Source organism: Barbus barbus (genome assembly GCF_936440315.1).
Source record: "Barbus barbus genome assembly, chromosome: 5".
Classification (NCBI taxonomy): domain Eukaryota; kingdom Metazoa; phylum Chordata; class Actinopteri; order Cypriniformes; family Cyprinidae; genus Barbus; species Barbus barbus.
Genome location: NC_136733.1, coordinates 33198830 through 33221089, shown reverse-complemented (window position 1 = coordinate 33221089; position 22260 = coordinate 33198830). Strand labels below are relative to the sequence as shown.

At 39.2% G+C, this 22260-nt stretch overlaps 1 protein-coding gene across 2 annotated transcripts in view; it reads right to left on the bottom strand.

The window, feature by feature from the left end:
- LOC306870121 (zinc finger matrin-type protein 4-like) overlaps positions 1-20510 on the bottom strand; it is an 81427-nt gene extending 60917 nt beyond the window's left edge. Inside the window, exons 1-2 of one of the 2 annotated variants that reach the window (XM_079417195.1) lie at positions 20300-20510; positions 548-649 (exon numbers count right to left, since the gene is read on the bottom strand). In XM_079417195.1, coding sequence (XP_079273321.1) covers positions 548-649; positions 20300-20386 — 189 coding nt within the window. In that variant the 5' untranslated portion in view covers positions 20387-20510. The remainder of the gene's footprint in view (positions 1-547; positions 650-20299) is intronic. The other variant, XM_079417196.1, reaches the window with a different exon arrangement.
- Positions 20511-22260: the final 1750 nt, after the last annotated feature.

Sequence of the window (22260 nt, the reverse complement as noted above, 5' to 3'; positions counted from 1 at the left end):
GGTCAGTTACTGTCTTAATATTGATATGCATAAAACGGTTGCTGTCAGATTGGGTATTGGCAAGGGACAAAGTAATACACTGAGCTCAGACAAACAAAACAAACCCAGAATTAATATTTTACACTGACCAGCACACTATCTTCTTCTTGTACACCATGCCTGCCTGGGCAAATACATTATGTTCCCATCTGGGCCCGTTCAGGTTACAGCTCTGTTGACGAGTGGCAATATAATTCACCGTTCAATGACCACAGGGAAACACTCTGTAATGCAACTATGCTGCTACAGTCTTCCTCACAACACAGATCAGAGGACATGCACACATAACCTCTTATGAGTAATTGTAGAAGATGTCCAGAAAGCAGGCTAGTTACTAGTTGTCACTGTGTCCTTGAAGACACTTAACCTCTGATTGTTCCAGGGGGATTGTCCCTATAAGTACACTTTGGGTAACAATATCTAAAACGACTAACATCAAACAAACAAAAGGGCAGAGGGAGATTTGTACATACAAGCAGACATGATGTAGACAGAAAGCAGGTCTCACCTCATAATGTGCCACTCTCTGTGACTCTGAGATGAGCTGAGCGCTGCATACTTTGCAGTAACTGTCTGTGAAAAGGCCTTGATCCACCTCTGTTGACTTCATCTGAACAACAACAAAAAACATTATTATATTTCAGCACTTTATTATACACTTCCATCACTAAACACTGTATTAAAAAAAAAAGTCAAACCACTGCACGTACTGCACTGCTAGACATACTTTTGGGAAAAACAGTGTCATGAAAACATGTCTCACATAAATTATTCATGAAGACATGTTGTTTCTGTCACTTTAATTATTTCAGCATGCGTCACACATAATAAAACACTGAACCAGCATGAGGACATGAAATGCCTCTATTGGAGCTGCAGTTCATTCCCAGAATGGCTTATAAACAGACTGCAGGGGCTTTAGAGCAACAGATAAAACCTTCATATGGCCTTCATGTGATGAAAAATAAAAATACATGCATTTAAATGGCAATTCACTGCAAAGAACAAAAAATAAAATACATGTACATTAAGTTAACTTTAAATACCAGGTGCTTTGTGGATTATAAGTCAAGGGCCTAAAATTCCCATATTAGTTGATGGTTGCAGCCAGATACAGGTGGAGGGAAAAATAATAATGAGGTAAAGGAACAGTAGGAAACATTTTGCAATAACTGGAAATTCTCTCGGATTATAACTTTTACTTTTAGCAAATGTTAAGCTTTACTTTAGATTTAAATTTTTGTTCAGTTTATTTGTGTGTGTCCTGGGTAATGAAGGAACATATCACTCTGTAGTTGCCCTTTGCACACTCTGCCTCATAGACCAATTGGAGTGTCTTTATTACTGCCAATTAGTAACAGCTGCACTGATGTGGAGACAAGGTTTTAAAAACCTACAGACTGTGTTTGAAAGCAGCTGCCATGCTGCACAATTGATTATTGATTTAACAGACAGCAGATTTGTATGAAGGCACACCCTAAGGAAACTGGTCTCAGGCCAAAGAGCGGTGTAATACATGGAGAGAGCTGTCCATTAGCATGTCTATCCATCTTAACAGCACATGTGGAAGGATACAGCATGCTTGCTGCCATCTTTGCTCAAGGGTAAACAGTTGCAGTTACACACGTCTTCCCACACACAGGATGGTAGGATATCATATATATGCTGGATTTAAAAAAAAAGACAAGGCAACAATGAATACATTGGATTCAGACATGCATTGGTGCCTTTCGATCTCAATATACTGCCTGCAAGCATTCTTTAGTTTGCAGGCAAGAAAGAGTTTGAAAAAAGTGCTGGCGGATTGAACAGCTGGCATCTTTGATGCGTTTCTGTAATCCTTTTTTCCCAATATATGTCAGAGTCACCACAGTCACCGCAGTCTCCACCAACGACACTCACCAGATCCCAATCCCCTGATTTCTGATCACCGCCACCTGTCAGCACTAATCAGCAGCACTATATCCCTGCACACATCCCGTTCACTCACTGTCTGGTCTCAAACTTTCCATGTTGATTAACCTGACCCACTTAACTTTTGTCTACTTACCAGTTGCTCCAGTGTTCCTATCCCTGTTCTCCACTGTCTCCACGCTCCAGTGTTACCTCCGGATCCCCTGGAAAAGGAAAAAGGACATTCACACTCAGATAAGCCCCTAGAGACATTCCCATTCCCCGCCTGCTTACCTTGACATTCTGCTCATCTCATTCCCCTCTGCTACTACTCAATAAACCTGTTGATTGTATTGCATTTACCTCTGTGTCCTGTGTCTATCTGCTGACAGAAGACCAGACCAGAACCGACGACCGGAAATGGAGTTCCCGAACCCTGCCGCTGCGGATTCCCCTCGAATAGCTGGTCAGCGCTCTTCGAACAGCTCTCTCTCTGGTCACACACCCTCAGTCTGCCTCTGCCAGTCCCATGGCCATCCCTGCAAACTATTCGGTTGAGGCGGTTGAATGTAGCCTTTTTTTACTCCAAGTTTCACTCTACATAGAGATGCAATCCCATAAATTTTCCAGAGAACGGGCTAAAGTTGCCTTCCTGATCTCCCTGCTAACCGAACGGGCATTACTCTGGGCACAAGCCATCTGGAACTTACCGACCACTATAATTAACTCTTTCGATGCTTTCTCTTCCCACTTCAAGGAGGTATTCGGCCTATCCATCGGCTCGCTCTCCACTGCCGACAAACTAATCCGCCTCCGTCAGGGAGATTCCTTGGCCAGTGACTATACTCTGCAGTTCTGGACTTGTGTGGATGGAGCGAGGCAGCGCTACTCACTGCTTACCGTCAAGGCTTGGATCCACAGATCAGAGCCCAGACGGCGATCTACGATGTGACACTGTCGGTCTGGAGAGCTTTATGCAGAAGGCCGAGATGATCTCCCAACGTCTCACGGCTTGTCAGCCAGACATAACCGCTCATTCTCCGTTCTCACCAGCTGCCTGTCCTCCGGTACCAGAACCTATGCTAATGGATACTAATCGCCTCTCACGCACAGAGCGTGCACGACATCTCGCCACGGGGCTGTGCCTTTACTGCGGAGTTCCGGGGCACTTCATTCGGGTGCGCCCCTCTCGCCCCCTATGCCCAGCGGTGAGTACCTTCCAATTGGAGCCTGCTATCTCTACCCTACCACAACTAATGGTACAAATGCTCACCCCATGTCATTTCATTTCAGTAGACTCCACATCGTGGACTCGGGATCCTCAGGCAATTTAAATCTCACAAGCCCTCCTAAAACAGCTTGATTTACCCCGCCAGAGACAGGCCGAGCTGAAGATCGAGACCATACAGGGAAAACCGTTCGGGTGTGGGCACATCAAGTTCCAGTCTCCGCCGATCACTCTGCAAGTAGGCTGTCTTCATCAGGAGAGGATTTCCTTTCTGGTTCTGGAGGGACCCACCGTCGTTATCATCATGGGACGCCCCTGGCTATCTCAACATTCCCCCGAAGTCAGATGGGATACCAGCGAGATCCTCCGATGGAGTAAAACCTGCATCCAAAACTGTCTCTCAGGTTACTGTGCCCCTGGCTAGTAACCTGAAGCTCCAAGTTCATTCCACCCTAGTGGAGAGCCCCGAACATCGTGAGGTTCCGATGATCCCATCTGACTACCTGGCGTTCCAGGATGTGTTCAGCAGCCACATAGGCAGCCACGAAGTTACCACCGCACCAGCCATGGGATTGTGCCATCGACCTGCTGCCTGGAGCTATACTCCCCAAGAGTCGAGTATACCCCCTGTCCATCCCGGAGCGCAAGGCGATGGAGGATTACATCAAGGAGGCTCTCCAACATTTCATTCGCCCTTCCACTTCTCCAGCAGCCTCGAGCTTCTTCTTCGTGGGCAAGTAGGACGGAGGCTTGCTGCCCTGCATCGACTACCGGACCCTCTATGATCACACTTTCAAGCTCCCTTATCCTCGTGGGGATGCTCCCTTAATTCCGTGGGGCCTGCATCTTCTCGAAGCTGGACCTGCGGAGCGCCTATAACCTTGTTTATATCCGGGAAGGTGACGAGTGGAAGACAGTGTTCATTACACCCTAAGGTTACTATGAATATCGGGTCATGCCGTATGGTTTTTCCAACTCTCCGTCCGTCTTCCAGAGGTTTATGAACAAGGTGTTCCAGGAGTTCCTCCACCGGTTTGTCATTGTGTACATAGACGATATCCTGATCTACTCCCGGAACCTGGCCGAACATCGCTATCATGTGATGCAAGTCCTACGCCAACTCAGAAAACACCACCTCTACCTGAAGCTTGAGAAGTGAGTTCCACCGCCCCATGGTCCAGGTTCCTCGGCTACATCCTCAGTGCAGATGGGATCCAGATAGACCAGGGGAAGGTCCAAGCCATCCGGGACTGGCCCCAGGCTCAGTCAGTAAAGGAACTTAAACGATTCCTCGGCTTTGCAAATTTCTACCGGAGGTTCATTCTGAACTTCAATCTCCTCTCAGCCCCCCTCACTTCCATGCTCAGTCAGAAACCCAAGTCTCTGTCTTGGAACTCCGAAGCTCAAGCCACCTACAAGAAGCTCCAGGAGGCCTTCTGCACTGCTCCCATCGTCTTATACCCCGAACCCCAACTCCCATTCATAGTGGAAGTGGATGTCTCCACCACCGGCGTGGGAGCAGTGCTGTCTCAATACCACGGAGAGCCTCACCCACTCCACCCTTGAGCTTACTTCTCCAGGAAGCTTTCCCCAGCGGAGCGGAGCTACGATATTGGATCAGCGAAGTCTGTGCCATCTCCAAGACTCCACATCACTTGCCCGCCGGAAAATTTGTCCCATTACCCATTCCACGTCGCCCCTGGTCCCACGTCGGAGTCGACTTAGTCACCGATCTCCTCAAGTCAGAAGGTTATACCTGCATACTCGTTGTAGTTGACAGATTATCCAAAGCCTGCAAGTTAATTCCCCTCCAGGGTTTATCCACAGCTCTCGAAACAACAGAGGCCCTCTTCCATAATCTCTTCCGCACCTTCGGCATCCCGGAAGATGTCGTCTCTGACCGTGGGCCACAGTTTGTCTCCCGTGTCTGGAAGGCATTCTTCAAACTCCTCAATGTCACCATCAGTCTCTCCTCAGGGTATCACCCCCAGACTAATGGCCAGACTGAGCGGAAGATTCAAGAGATTGGGAGATATCTCAGGGCCTACTGTCATGACAACCAGCACAGCTGGAACAGCTTCCTCCCGTGGGCCGAGTATGCACACAATTCCCTCAAGCAAACCCCCACCGGCCTCACCCCTTTCCAGTGCATACTTGGCTACCAACCCCCTCTGTTTCCCTGGACAGAAAAGCCCTCCAACGTTCCAGCTGTCGACCACTGGTTCCGAGCGAGCGAGAGAGTTTGGGACTCAGCTCATGTCCAACTCCAGCAGGCAGTGCGGAGACACAAGACCTATGCAGATGCCCATCGGTCTGCCACCCCCGTCTATCACCCTGAAAATAAGGTCTGGCTCTCCACCCGGGATCTGCGTCTCCGCCTGCCCTGCCGGAAACTGAGTCCCCGCTATATCGGTCCCTTCACCTTCGAGAGGCAGATTGTTGAGGTCACCTTCCGTGTCCAACTCCCTGCACGGTATCGTATCCATCCAGAATTCCATGTCTCACTCCTCAAGATTTTATTTGTCTTACACACAATTATACAGAGTATAACCAGCAGTGAAATCCTCAAGCCTGTCTCTCGCTCTGTCACATAACCCGACGAGCCTGCAGTTCCTCCTCCTCCTGAGATCATCGAGGAGCCCCTAGTCTACAGGACATCTTGGAATATCTTATTGACTGGGAGGGATACGGGTCGGAGGAAAGATGATGGTGGTTGAGGAGAGACCCCCTATATGATTGTAAAGCGCTTTGGGTGTACAACAATACACAAAGCGCTATGTAAATGCCTCCATTCATTCATTCATTCAAGATCCTGGGTGGCCTGGGACGATGTGCTGGATCCCTTTCTCCTGGCCTAGTTTCACAAGAACCACCTTGACTGTCCCGCACCCAGAGGCCGTGGCCGACCCGTCGCCATAATAGGGCGCCAGGAGCCGCCCCTGGAGGAGGGGGTACTGTCAGAGAGTCACCGCAGTCTCCACCAACGACACTCACCAGATCCCAATCCCCTGATTTCTGATCACTGCCACCTGTCAGCACTAATCAGCAGCACTATATCCCTGCACTCCTCCAGTTCACTCACTGCCTGGTCTCAAACTTTCCATGTTGACTAACCTGACCCACTTACCTTTTGTCTACTTACCAGTTCCTCCAGTGTTCCTATCCCTGTTCTCCACCGCTCCTGTTCTCCACGCTCCACTGTTACCTCCGGATCCCTGGAAAAGGAAAATGGACATTCACACTCCGATAAGCCCCTAGAGACATTCCCATTCCCCGCCTGCTTACCTGGACATTCTGCTCATCTCATTCCCCTCTGCTACTACTCAATAAACCTGTTGATTGTTTTGCACTTACCTCTGTGTCTATCTGCTGACAATATATATATATATATTTTTTATCTTTTTGTTTTCTTTCTGTCTTCTATCTTTAAAAGTTATTTTGATGTTTTTGGTGTTGTACTTTAATGTTTAAAAATCCCTTAGACCAGGAGCCTTCGGGCAAAATTCAGTTCCTGTGCTCTAATGAATTTGTAATTGTAATTGGGCTAGTTTGAGTGTTTTAAAGTCCCTATAAGACAAGCCAGTTCACCTGATGGCTATGTTGTGAGTGAAAGACATGTAAAAAAAGAAGAAAACAGTACAAGGATCGAGTGGTTGTTGACTGGATGGAGGCAGATCTATGCAGTCAATTGTAAGAGATACAATGTTTAAGCAGACTAAATGAAAGTCTGATATACGCTGCAAGAATCAAGTTATGACATTTTGATAAAAAATTACAAAAACTTTAAAACAAGAGAAATGCATGGACGAATCATTCAAAAGATCAATAACATGCATTTATAAAGATGGGTGAACTTTCATGCCAGCAGATTAAGACAGTGGGATTTAAATTTTTTTAGCATAGCCTGATTTGCAAATGCTAATGCCTGCAACTTCTCGAAAACAGAATAAATAAACATACTGAATAGTTTCCAAATAGAGTCAGTTTGTTAAGCTAATTTATGCATACATAGATATCACACCATTACCATATTCAAGCTATTCAAATAAAATTATAATAATCTTTCATTCAGTGGCTCAAATCTATCCCAGGGTGTTGCTAATCTAGATATTTTCTAAATCTTCATCAGATTTAGAGCTGAGTTAAATCTTCAATAGTGCTCAGTTGCGCTTTCTAAATTTATAATTTCAGATTCTGACTCTCTGCTCTCATACTTTGAGGGACATGTGGAAAGTACTTTGCTGTTGTAACTTGTGATGCATCTGCAAAACCATACACCAACATTAAGGATACTGTGCATGATTTTTCAGCTTCCTTTTGTTTGTGGCCTCAGTTTACCCATCGTCAGAAAAAAAAGGCAACCTTCTCAAACAAAGGACTGTAGACGTGCTGAATTCAGACAATAATTTGCACAGACATTCCAGCAGCATAAGTTTGCAGAGATGAAGATAAAAAAAACCCTATAAAAGATAACGAGAGCTGCTGCAGAATAGGGAAGGAATGGACAGAGGGAATGAAAAGAGAAGAAGTCGAAAGATAGTGTGGGGAGAGGAGATCACTCTCCCTCTCTGAGGAAACTGTGCATAAATTCAGCAGAACAAAATAGGCAAAATGCCATCCCTGGAGCCCAAGCTGCATCGCTCTCAAGTACACATAAACACACACACACACACCGCACACATCTAAAAAACAATTGCATTATTAATCAGTCTGAGGCCTGCTTAGAGAGAGGAATGGGGCTGACAGAGTTGAAGAGTTTCCCCCTTACTTATTTGCAATATGAATGTGATTAAAAGGCAACATAATACAAATGTACCCTATTTCCTTTCTTAATAAAATGTCTCTGGCTTTAGCATGCACCGTTTATCCGTGCATGTAATTCAAAAGCTTTTTTCTTCATCTTCAATCAAAAACCGTCTTGCCTCAGCTGCTGTCACACAACATGGATCACAGAACAAAATGCAAAAAGCACTAAAAATAACTTGACTCGAACTCCTCTGCTGATAAAAACAAGAAAGTCTACAACAGATTTTCAGACCGCCAAGGACCTTCGAACTTGCATGGAGAGCTGTTTTTTGTGTGTGTGTAAAAAAGCAGTACAACTGCTTCCAACATTAAACTATTTATTGAGCAACAAATCAATAAGAATGAGTGCTAATTATAAGAATATTGGTAACACTTTAATATAGGCATTAGGGCTGCAGCTAACGATTATTTTTAAGGCTTATTATTATTTGTCGACTAATCTATCGATAATTTTTTCGATTAGTCGACTGATCTATTGATTATTTTTCAATTCATCTATTTATTTTCTTATCAGTTGATGAATTCTTTAGTTAAACTATCAATAAATAACAGTAAATTCTGCAACACTGTAAAACATTAATCATGGGTCTTGTAATTTTCATTTAAAAAAAATTAAGGTGATAATTAAAAATAGTGTGTATATTTCATTAAAGAAATTGTGATTCAGTGTTGTATAGAAAATATTGAGGATGTTTTACTAATAAAACCAAGAGATGAGTTTTCATCTATTAATGTTTAACGTTCAGTTATCAGTTATATTCAGTTTGACATTTGAAAGAGTTACCATTGTGCAGAAGAGTAGAGCTTATGGTTATGGATACTACTCCTATAAGGCATTAAGTCTTGTTCAATGAGCAGTAGCTTTGCTAGTGGTAGTGCAGTATTTGAGTTTTTCTCAAGTATTTTCCTATTTGAGCTGTTTGGCTGTTTACAGTCTTTTAAATGTACAAAATAACTCAAAGTCAAATAAAATACAGGCCTCACTCAAAATGACAGACTTGAGAATCAACTTAAAATAAATGAGCACATTTCACAAATTATTAAATTCATTGTGTCAGATTAATTTAGGAAATTTAACATGATTTATTCAGATAGATTCCATAAAAAAACAAGCCTTAAAAACTGCTCATATTGAGTGTAATATTGTTACCATATTTTTAAGTAAAAAAGCCTGTTCCATTTTTTACAGTGTATTAATCTTTTATTTTATTCAAACATCTCATAATTAATACTTTACAAAAAATAACAAGGAAAGAAAAGAAAACAATAAACAAAGATAATAACTGTTACGTGCTGGTGTGCTATAAAAGTGCAAAAGGAAACTTAAAATAATATTTTAATAATAATCCACAGAAGAAACATATGAAAACCAGGAGCACGGGGTAGCATAACACAATACAAATGATAGCGGACAAAGGAATCAGGGGAGAACACAGGACTTATAAACAGTGAACATAATCCGGAAGAACAGAAACAGCTGGAGTAAATAATACAAAACCATGGCAACTAATAAGGGAACAAACGAGAACAGGGCAACCAAACCGAAACAGACTGTGACAGTTCGCCCCCTCCCGGAACGCACGTCCTCGTGCCGAAAAACATAGTCCAACAAAGGAGGGAGGGTGGGGTTTCAGGAGGCGGGCGTGGAGCAGGAGAGAGGCAGGCAATGGGAAAAGGGCAGAAGCAAAAACAGTCCAAAAATATAAGTCCAAGTGGGAGTGGAGGGTGGGAGGAACCATGGAGGAGCCCGGAGCAGGAGGAGCCAGAGGCCAGCCAGGATGGCGGCCCACGGTGGAGTCGACGGCGGGAGGAGCCATGGTGGAGATGGAACTGTCGAAACCAGGGGACCGACTGATGGAGATGACGCCAGTGAAGTAAAGTTAATGTGTTATTTTCTTCTGTATGTCACTATTCCCTGTATGTACATGTTTCAAACACTACTTTATTTGCTATAGACAGAGGCAGAAGTGAATTCAGAGTTGAGAGTGAATGAGGCAGACAGTTTCAGTGAGGCTTCAGAGGTAAGATTATTTAGAGTATTGTCTATGTTAAGATATTTCTTATACCTTTTAACATAGACTAATCAGACTAATGTATAATAGAGCAGAACAGAATAAAGGAGTATGTGAATGTGCAAGTATCCATTACTGTGTGCCATGTACTGTACATACAACACACACAAAATACAATCTGAAATATGTAAACAATAGTACCCTTATAAGGACATCTTTGTAACTTATACTCAAAAAGGTGCATATTAGTACATTAGAGTACCAATATGTACCGTAATGTACAACTATGAAACTTTTTGGGGTAAATAAGGTACAAAGATGTGCTTTTAAGGGTACTGTCCTAGTGACAAGCTGTTGTATTTCTTTCTTTCTTTTTCTTTTTTCTATCTTTCTTTCCTTCTATTTTATAATCGTATATAATAATATAATCATAAAGCATATTAAGCAAAAAGGTATGATTAAAAATAAAACCTGTCAATTAGACAAGGGTTAACTGAAAAAAAACAACAACAAAAAAACAGGTATAACACTAGATATTCCGCCCCCCCCACTTTTGAAATGATGGCTACGCCCCTGCTGCAGCCCTAATAGGGACCAATTCTCACTATTAACTAGTTGCTTATTAGCATGCCTATTATGAACATATTAGCTGTTTATTAGTACTTATAAAGCACATATTCTGCATGACGATATTCTACATCCCTAATACCTAAACTAGTGTTTATTGAGGCAAAAGTTGTAGTTAATGGTTTGTTAATGGCAAGAATTGCACTTTATTTCATACTTAAAATATATGGAAGCATATGTGTAGCAAAATTCAATTTGCAATGTAATATGCAAATGGAAATGCAATATGTAAAATGTATTTAAATATACATTTTCCCAAACCATATGTGCAACATTTAGTGCAAAATGAAAATGAAATTATATCATTTGAATTTGCCATTTTCTACACTAGTTGTAATATGCAAATTAAAAATATATTTTAAATTGAATAGATACGTTTAAAATGTCCAAGCAAAAACTGTAGCAAAATTATCATTTAAATGCTGTTTTTCCTAAATTAATTTAGGGGTAGGACACTTGGGATTTTTCATCGTTATACCGCGGGATAATTGTAGCAAAATGCAATGAGAGTTTCAAAATGCATTCTGAGCCAAAGCTGCAGCAAAATGGTGATTTAAATGTCTTTTAGTTTTCTTAAATGCATCGACACTTACATATATGACGTTTCAATTGCATTTTCATTAAATACCCTGCGATGAATATAGTTTAAGTCATTGTGGATTTGAAAATGCATTCCGAGCCGAGCACGCCCCCTAGCTGTCAATCATTACATCAAGACGGGGCTTGGCAACAGGACGCACGATAGGTCAATATTCACCATTAACCAAACGCTTTTCACCTGCCTGAACATCTCTCACTGCTTACACTCAGATTGATGCACATAAGCAAACAGACAGTGCTATTCTACACTTATTTACCTATTTGCCACCTTACACAATGGGAGTGGGGGTGGGTGACTCGAGCCCTTGCCTTTTTTCAAAATTATTCAAAAGTGCCCCTCTCAGACAAATATCAACGATATTGTGGTCAATAAAACAAAATGCATTTGAATTCTAATCAACATGACAATGTGTACAAAATGGTAACTAATCGCTCAAAAGTCTGAAAATTCCTGTTTATTTTCACATATCTGTCAATCTGAGGCGTTGCTATGGGTTGCATGAGCTTTGCTTGATTGACTGATATTCCACAGTCTGTTTGGAAACCATAGGCTCTCGAGACATATATGGTTCTTTCAGTGAGGGGGTCGACAGAAGGAAAAAAAATAAACCAGACGATAATTTAAACTTTTTTCATCAATAATCAAAGCTAGTGTGTCGATTTGATTAAAAATCCATATATTATATATTTTAGACTATCACATAATTCATCAATGCCCGTTTGTCATGTATAATATACCAACCAATCATGATCTGGCTCAAGTTCAAATTTCATTGGACAATAATGTCAAGTGGAGCAGTCATTTTCTGTTCTTATTCAGAAATCGGTAGAAAATGACATGGGACAGACAAGCTTATTTGTGGAGCGATCTGGATTCTGCAGTTTGTCTCATTTTATAAATCAAATCACATAGGTGAGAAAATAGATGCTGAATGACTACAAAAGCACTGACTGCACAAAACAAATGAAGCTAATGAAGCCCAAGTGCCACCTACAGGCATATTATGTGAAGTGTCGGCTGGCAAAATAATGACGTTAAAGGACTTTATTATATTACAATTTTTGATAATTATGCAGCATTATGAAAGTGTCTTATGCTCATCAACAGCACCCTTTTATTCAATACTTTTTGAAACCTCAATTTGACAGTTTAACAGTTTTAAATTTTCTCCTATAATGCCTGATGAGGTTAGAGAAGACAAGACAAGAGATCAGAGACCATTCCTTCATCCAGAAACTCTCCAGACCCTTTAGATTCCCAGCTCCATGATGGTGCTTCTTCTCTTCAGTTCACCTCACTCATTTTCTACAGGGTTCAGGTCAGAGGACTGGAATGGCCAGAGCAGAAGCTTGGTTTTGTGCTCAGTGACCCATTTTTGTGTTGTTTTTGAGGTTTGTGTTTGGATTATTGTACGGTTGGAAGATCCAAACATGGCCCATTATTAGATTTCTAACGGAGTCAGTCACTTATTGATTTTTTATCTGTTGGTATTTGATAGATTCCATAATTCCATCTATTTTGACTAAACACCGTTCTTTTTAATTTTTTTAAATAATCACAGGTCCCAAAAAATACAGTATATATAAAAAATTAAATAAAAAAGCAGCAACTGTTTCCAACATTGATTAAAAATCAGCATATTAGAATGACTTCTAAAGGATCATGTGACCCTGAAAATACTGCTTTGCTTCACAGGAATTAATTACATTTTAAAGTATATTAAAATAGAAAGTTTATTTCAAATTGCAATAATATTTCACAATATTATTTTGTGAAATAATATTCAGTATTTTTTATCAAATAGATAGAGCCTTGATGAGCATAAGAAACTTCTTTAAAAAACTTGATTGATCCAAACCTTTGAACTGCAGTGTATTGTACAGTAGAAATGTTTTCTCATGTAACCTAAAATGTACATTTAGTTACATCAAGGGTCAAATCAAATATAAATAGCACATTAAAGTTAAAAGTTACACAGGTTTTGTGTGTGCGTGCTGTACAGGTCTGGTATAAAGAATGCTTTTGCTCAGGTGACCGAAATGTCCGCCCAATAGAGAAGTTTTGCTCAGCAAGAAAAAAAATTAGAGGGAACATTGCTCCCACGGTAAATTTGATACAACTAAATTGAAGAGTTTTTAAGGCCTTAGTTTGTAAGGTTTTAAATGTTAAATGGTATAAGAAATTTTTCATATTGCCTTAAATAGATTTTTAAGAATTCTGCAGATACCTTTTAAATAGTAAAATACAACTCTTTCCTTGATATTTGTGCACTGAAAATGTTTTTGATTGACATTTATGGTCTTTATTTTATTTGGGCTAGTTAAATTAATTTTCGGGCTACCAAAATCTGAAGAGTACCTGCCCGGAGGGCTACCAGGGATTTAGAAATTTTGCGAGCCCTGATGTGTGTCCATAGTGAGGAGCATGCATGTGGGCTGCAGCAGGAAGTGCAGAGAGGGCAGTGCAGTGGGCGGCCCTGACAAATGTTCTGGCTGTCAAAGGTGTGCTGTAATCAGTGAGGGGAGGTACTGAGCTGGTCGCCAGCTGCTTCAAGGTCTTCTACTGTCACTTCAGCTGAAGAAAGTCCCGACACTGCAAAAACACTTTCAGATCTCAATCACTTTTTTAAACTGCAGGAAATAACTGTCGCTAAGCTCATAAACTCCATTCCAGCTTGGTGCTTTGAATTCTTCGACCTCGACCCTAAGGCCAAAAAGTGATATTCAGAACAACAGCACACTTATTCATTAGAATATTGCATCTGGCTATTTTTCCAGTGACTTAAAATAGGCTCAAAAGGATGCAATCAAACACAGCAGCATATTAACGAAGTCAGTACGTTTGAAATCCCTACTGGTGCTTTAACAGGCATGCAAACACATCAGTGCTGGTTGCTGAGTAATGTCCTCATGTCCGACTTGAGCTCATTAGCATTCTGAGGCAACACATCCCAATGCACAGAGAAAAGCAACTGGAATCACAGGGAGAGTGTCTGTGTGTCCTCTATACTAATAAGAAGAATTGCCATAGGCAGCAGGTAGCCACGGAAAAACTACTTTTATGGCATTGTATTAGATTGTCTAAATGCAAATAATAAAAAACAATGAAATGAACAATGATACAGTTATCAATAAGTGTGCTGCAATCATACATTGTGAGTACGAGACTGGATTTTAATAAACTGATGCATGAGGGGTCTTGAGCAGGATGATATTCATTAAATTACAGCAACTCCAAACTGCTGTTTTGCTTGTCAAAAACTGACTGATAATCAATTGGTTTTAACACTATAATCATTTAATTGTTTAAATGACTGCTAACAATATTGACTATATAAAGATGTATACATGCTATCATTAAAAAGTTTGGGGTTGGTAAGATATTCAATATCTTTTTTAAGGTTCTTATGCTTACAAAGGTTGTATTTATTTGATCAAAAATGCAGTAAAACTGTAATATTTTGAAATTACTGTTTTTTAAATATGTATTTATAATGTAATTTATTTCTGTGATGGCAGAGCTGAATTTTCAGCAGCATCACTCCAGTTCAGTCAGTGTCACAAGATCCTTCAGAAATAATTTTAATATGCTGATTCGGTGCTATTTTCACAAATATAATATATATTTATGAAAATAGTTGTGCCGCTTAATATTTTATTATAAACGTTGTAACATTATAAATGTCTTCAATTGCACTTTAATATTTAAAAAATGAAATCAAATTTTCACCTAAATTATTATTTGTTTATAAAAACTTTTTCTTTTCATCTAAACTTGATAACATTAGTTAAAAGATCAACTCTAAACAGAACAAGATCGTCTTCATAAGCATACATACTCAACAGAAAATTGGGACAAAATTAAGACAAAAGCTTATAGCAAAATGAAAAGAAAATATTCATGCAAGCACAGAGATAAAATGGGATCTCTCAGGATTGTTACTGAACTCCAATTTATCATGATCATTTCAAGAGCAGACAGAAACACAAGATCGCTATAAAGCCGGATTTTAAAAAAGTATAATATCAAAACCATGTTTTATATAACTTGGTGACACTTTGCAAAAGTTAAGTTCAGAATCCACATCCCTTAAGTAGGTCTATAAGCAGCCAAAAGCAAACAAAACTTCAGGGAAAGAAACAAGATTTCTTCCCCTCTGCCTAAACAAAATAACACATCCTGAGTAGCTCCTCATACTGCGTAAACAGGACTGACAGAAGAAGATATGTCTCTAGAAAATAATGTAAAAGAAAGAAAAGAGAGCCTTGCACTGCTCAGCATCTGCCTGTTCTCATCTGCTAATCTTTCTAATGTTGTGTTGTATTCACACAGTTGTTTAGCCTCCCTGACAGGGCTTTGAAACTACCCTTGGAGTGCTTATGGATAATTCAGAACAATATGTACAATATGTGCCAAGATAAATAATGAGTGGAAAATTATGCTATTTGACTTCTCACCAATGAACAGCTTCATAAGCCAAATGCTGGGTGGGACGGGTCCACTCCTGACCCCCAATGGTTTACAAAAGAAAGCCACAGAGAGGAGATTATTTTGCACAGCAGATGTTTCAATGCACAAGAACAAAGTATCTTTCTTTGCCAGACTCATGAATTTTGGATGCATCATGGACATGGGCTGTTATGTGGACATAGTACAACATGCTTTTTCCACCATCCTACAGAAGACAGTGGTGTTATGTGTCCAGGGGATGGGGAAAACATCTGCTGTCATGTGCAGAGGAGCAAGGAGATGTGATAGAATTTATTGTAGCGCGATGAAGGAAAGCGACCTGTTCCTGACAGCAGATAATAAATTTGTCATGGTGGTGATTATCATGGGGTAAATTAAGACGGCTTTATGTAATAATGTGGCCATGCTACAATAAGCCAGCATCTAACTCATTTAAATACGGTGTTGGTTGGTGAGCTAGACCTATTTGCCATCAACTTACAATAGAACCGATTACATATCTGACATTTTAAGCGCATCTTAAAACAACACAACACATAATTACTGATTCACTTAAAGGATTAATATTTATCCACTTATTTCCCTCCTCACTTTTTCAAATTTTCTACTGCTTCAATGTCATTCATTTCTCAAAGCAAAAACATTGCTCATTGCTTCTTCCCTGTGGCCTGCTGAAGGTCATCATTATCCTGTTCTATCGCTTTAATTGGAAGTCGTGCAACATTCAGATGGGCCTCATGTAAGCAAAAAACAAAACCAGAGAGACAGAAGGTATGTGACCCTTAGGGAGCCTGTGACAATGCTGCAGGTGATCTGCCAATTATCTCAAATTAATTTCTGTGAAAAAAGGTAAAAATGCAAGAAAATAATGATCAGACTTATTGGATCAGCCAGAATTTGAATATCATTGAATATCAACTATACACCTGGGCAGTGGTTTTCAACCAGCAGGCTGGGGCCCACTAGGGGGGTTCAAGATTATTTGAAAATTCTTCAAAATGATGTAGGCTTTGAATATTGGTGAAGAATGAGAACCACTACACTAAGGGTTTATTTGACTGTACTGTTGTATTGTAAAAAAAAAAATTGAAGAAACAATTAGCACATGGGAATTTTACAAAAAAATAAATAAATTAACAATTACAAAGAAATACCAAGAAACACATTAAATAAAACATTAAAATTTTAAGAATATAACTGAAATAGTCTTTTCTTGTAAATCATACTCCAATAATCGTTGTTTTGCAACTGCACAAAATAATGTTTTAGTCTAGCAAACTCACACAAGTATACACTAAAACTGGACAAAAAAAATGCATTTTTGCAATAAATTGATTTATCATACAACATTATCCAGTTTCCAAGACATATGGAAACACCATTCCAATGCTGTGTAATGTAACTTTAATAGAAAAGTACACACCTCTTTCACCTTAACTAATCAGCCTATAGCCCAAAGCGAAGCAAATTGTGACTTCTTGATTTAATTCTACACAAATCATGTTTTGCAATTTTCAATGGAAAACAGTTCAGAACATGTACTGCAAGGTTCTCAAACCGACAATGCATTCATTGGGTGTAAGGACAAAAATCGACCTTGAACACCGCCATCGGTTATGCACTGTGCCATTTCATTTAGAGCTACCTTTTTTACACCTTTAATATCTGCAGGGTGCTTTCAACGCCAGCTAAGAATATACACCCTCAGTGTGAAACCACATGACAACCCCATCTTACTCTTACTAGAATAGGGCTTTTTATTTGGACCATGTATTATAAATTCGATTAAATTAGAAAACTCATTCTCTTCATCACACTAGAACCCCATGGACTCCAACAACATCTGATAAAATGAAGGAAGGGTTCATATAAAGGACACCTTCCTCACTCCTTCAAAGCTAATAACCCTTACTTCCGATAAACAATATTATAAGATTTGATACAAGAGGTATGTTTAGACAAACAACTGAATTTGTCTACATATTTTATAAAATAGATGACTAGACAACACCATATTATCAATAAATAAGATCATGTCTGGCATTTTAGGAGGTTTTTAATCAGGATATGTATTCATGGTGCAATAAGGATAGCTAGTATTGCTGTAAATATTGCTGGGAGTCTAAACCTCAGCTTTGCTACTTAAAGCCTGTGAGCAGAAATGGAGATTGATAGTGAAAGATAATATCATATTATATCCCTGGGCTTTGGCAAGGCATTTTCCTCTCCATAAGTGTGGGCTTTGTCCCTCCCAATGGAAAAACAACATTGGAGAGGCAATGGGCTGTCACTTCTGCCTCAGAAGTCCTGGGAGACAAATTAAGATACTCTGGTTATGGAGACAGCAGATTCTTCTATTCTTTTTATGTTAGAATATCACTTTTTTTAAAAGCATGTCTCAAAGAATTCAACTTCTCCTTATTACAAAAGATATTTGCTTAGATATATATCATAATGTAAACAATGGCTCTTTTGAAATCTCAATTATTCTGATTGTATCACAAATTCTGATGTTATTAAGGCTCTCCATTGCTGTGGATAGGACAGTCCACAAAGATGAACCTCAACAGAATGTGCAACTGTAAGTATGGCAGGATTTGCACAGGAGTCTTGAAAAAAAGGGTCCAACCAGAGGTAATTCTGAGGTGATTCTACTCTAACAGAGCCACCTTGTGGTGCACGGATGATTTTCTCTGACAGTTTAAACAAACCACCCACCACTGTGCAATTTTACTGCCCCTAATACTGAGAAAATGGCTTAATTTTAAAACCATGGCATGATGCATGGAGGCTCCCGTGTGAATGCTGACAGGAAATAATGTTCAAATAAGCAAACTTTGAAGTTGTTCTACTCCCTTATCACTGAAAACCACACTACAGCGGGACGTTCGGACTATGATACATCTATAATGAATGCAATAAGAGTGATGCTGTTATATCTGGCATTCCTCTCCCCTTATACTGTTTTCCACTGGCTAGCTGGCAGACAGAGGCAGAGGCTGCTAATTCGTAAACACGCCATAATAACAAAAATTAAAGATGAGCCTCTTTTCTCTGCACAGAAAAAGAGTGTCAAGAAAACATCAATAATTCACATCTTACTCTCTCTCTGCTCTCTCCTAACAACTGTGTATTAGCCCAGCTTGTTAGACAGTACACTAATTAATGGCTAAAAATGAAAACTTATAATGTATTCTCATCTCTAATCCTAAATGATAATTACAGAATTTAATACAGACAAGTTCAAACTAAAGGAATGAGATTTGGCTCTTCAATAACTATAGCAAATGTCATCTTTAGCGGACAAAGTACATATCCAGGGTTAAAGAAAAAGTAAGCCACTTATTATGAAAAAGACATCTGCTTTTGTGTCACGTATTTGCACTCCAAGGAACATGAAAGAGAATATTAATGCTACCATTGTTCCGCACAAAGATGATCTAAGCAGCACCTAGAGACGAAACTTTAAAGGGACAGACTCATTTCAGAGGCTTAAAATACAAAAACAAATGGTTAAATACTTATCTAAGAAAATGCTTAATGCATTATATTAAGTTAATAACAATGACTAGAAAAATAACACAAATACCAATGGTTGTTCTTCAATTCCTCAAAGCAAGTCAAGTCACATTTATTTATATGATGCATTATATGCACACAGTTTCAAAAACAGCTTCATAGTAATGAACAGGAAAATAACTGTTAATATTGTTAATAAAATTATTAAGAAAAATCATGCATTAAAATAACTTTGATTACTTATTTGGGCATAGTGCTTTTATGGTGAGTGTCTACTAAACTTACAAAGGCTGTAAAAGTTTCTAAAACATTCTGCTTCTTTTCTTTGTTTACTCAATGTACTGTACAGAACAACCTGTACCTTAAATGTGAAGAAAACCCGCTTAAGCAAGATCATTGAATCAACAAGGATTCTGAAAATAAGTAATATATGCACAAAACTAAACTAATTTGCTTTGCAGAATTGTTTTAACATGTCTCCTAGTACATAAGACTGCAAATTGTATGAGTCTGGATCAACTGGTCGTTCACTTGGCTAGATAAAGGAAAGGTAATAATCCCACAATTGCCCAGGGCACTACATTAAATCCTCATATATTCAAGAGTTGACTACAGCAATCAAACTGTGTCGATAAATGATCCAGATCACAACAGGTGAAAACTCCGCATCAACGAGATTCTCAGGACTGATACATAATTGATCGTTTGCAGTAAATGAAACAGCTGCGAGATTGACAGCAATCTGTCAACACTGCCTCGTGCCACCGAAATGTACCTTTTTGGGGGTCATCATCACTGCTTAAGGCAGTAGGCTACATCTTAGGAAAATGATACTGGTGAGGTCTCTCAAATGAAACGCCAGGTATGATACTATGAATCTGTATTTACAGTTAGTCCCTTATCATGTAAACATCACAGCACGCAACACATTCATCGAATTCGACCTACAACTGGCTTTCGTGCGTCACAGCGTCAAGAAATCTGAGAAAGTGTAACACCACCGTATAATATTAGACTATCCGGTCTAATGTTGTTCGTGTGTTTAACAAGTATCTCTCCAGAGAAGGGTTAGTTTGGAGCCGCGCGTATCACCGCTAAACATACCTGTAACTTTAAACTGTAGTCCTCGTATAAGTGTGTCGGGTATACGGTCAGATGGTGTTGCACTTGGAGAGAGAAGGTGTAATCCATTGACTGTGTGATGTGGGCGCGTGTGTAGAATAGAGGATGCTCGTGCACAGCTGCCTGCGGTGCTTTAGTTCAATTGCAGAGCGTTCTCCGCCCAGCCGTCCTCCATTGGCTGAATGGCTGGAGTAGTGTTTTTTTTTTTTTTTTCTGCCGTAGTGGCTTTACAAGCTGGGATTTATAACAAGACACTAGTGCACAAATGAGAAAGATCAGATAAGATGAAAGTGAATTAAGTCAGCAGATGTAAAAAAGCAGATTGTTGCTATTATGCTTTACCAATTAAGTAAATAGGCCTACTAGTCGCTTAAAGTGAAAACAGACCGCAGCAATCAGTTCTTCACCTGTTTTTTTTTTTTTTTTATGTCACATTTTATGAAAATTTGCTGAAAATGTAGGCCTACTCCTCGGGACTAAAATGTAGATGAGTTCGTTTCTTAATCGGAGCAGATTTGTGGAAATTTGGCCTTACGTGGTAACACTTTATAATAATAACAAGTATACACTAATAAAGAAGCCTATTTTCAGATTATTTGCCAAGTATTATATAGTTAATTCATAGTTTATAAACTGTAGTTAATTCATGAATAGACTCTTTACAAAAAATGAGTTTTTTCATGCTTTTTTAATAATTTTATTAATTACAGTGATAATACATGAAGAACTTACGGTAGTCTTTAAAATAGGGACCAATTATTATCACTAACATATTTGCTATTTATTAGTTCTCATAAAGCACATCTTCTGCATGACCATATTCTACATCCCTAATCCTACCCCCTAAACTTAACAACTACCTTACTAAATATGGTTACACTTTATTTTAAGGTGTCCTTGTTACAGTATAAATTATACATTTCAGTACTGAGTTATATTAATTAACTACATGTACTTACTATATGGTTAGGGTTAGGATTAGGGTTTGGTTTAGGGTTACTTGCATGTAATTATGCATAATTTATTGTTATTATAATAATAAGTACATGTAACAGGTGTAACAAGAACACCTTAAAATAAAGTGTTACCCTAATAAGCAGCAAATTAGGAGTGTATAGTTCATGGTTTGTTAATGGCGGGAATTTTACCTTAAAATTAAGTGTGATCGAACTTGCTATTTGTATAGAGTCTATTAATGTATTAACTACCATTGATAAAATATGAATAAACTATAAAACAATAGTTTGTTAATTCATTATTATTATACTTATTAGTGTTACCCATTATATAACTTGCTTACCAGTGGATCTTCTGCAGTGAATGGGTGCCGTCATATAGTTCATACAGCTGCTAAAAGCTGTGTTGTAAAGTCGATAGTCTAAAAAATTTACAAATAAAATAAATGAGCCCATCATTTAGACATTTTTAATTTCAAACTGTTGTTTCAAGCCCATCCACACTTCCGAGCAATATTTGAGGCTAAGCGTATCATTGGCCTTAGAGTGAATTTTGTTTATGATTTGAAGTGATGCCAGGCTAGTGGGGAGCAGTTCATCAGAATGACACTAAAGAGGATGTGGCCTTAGGCTAAACTCGACTTTGACATCCTTTGCAAAACAGCAAATATTCAATTTTGTTATACTATTCATCAGATAGACGGCTACACATCTGTTCACGTCAAATTAAAATTCCTTTTTAATAAAGGAAAAAGATTCATATTGTGACATAATACACCCATCCACATTTAAACATGCCCAATTGATTTTGTTCATTCTGCTCAACATTGTTTATGTTATGACATCTACTCATTATTGACGTAATTATCTCAATGAACGGTATTCTGTCATTAGTGTTTCTTGTCTACATGCTTTATTAAAGCATAAATGCCTGAAAGGCTGCTTTATCCTTGGGTTTCCATAAACGAATGAAAACCGCTCCACTCA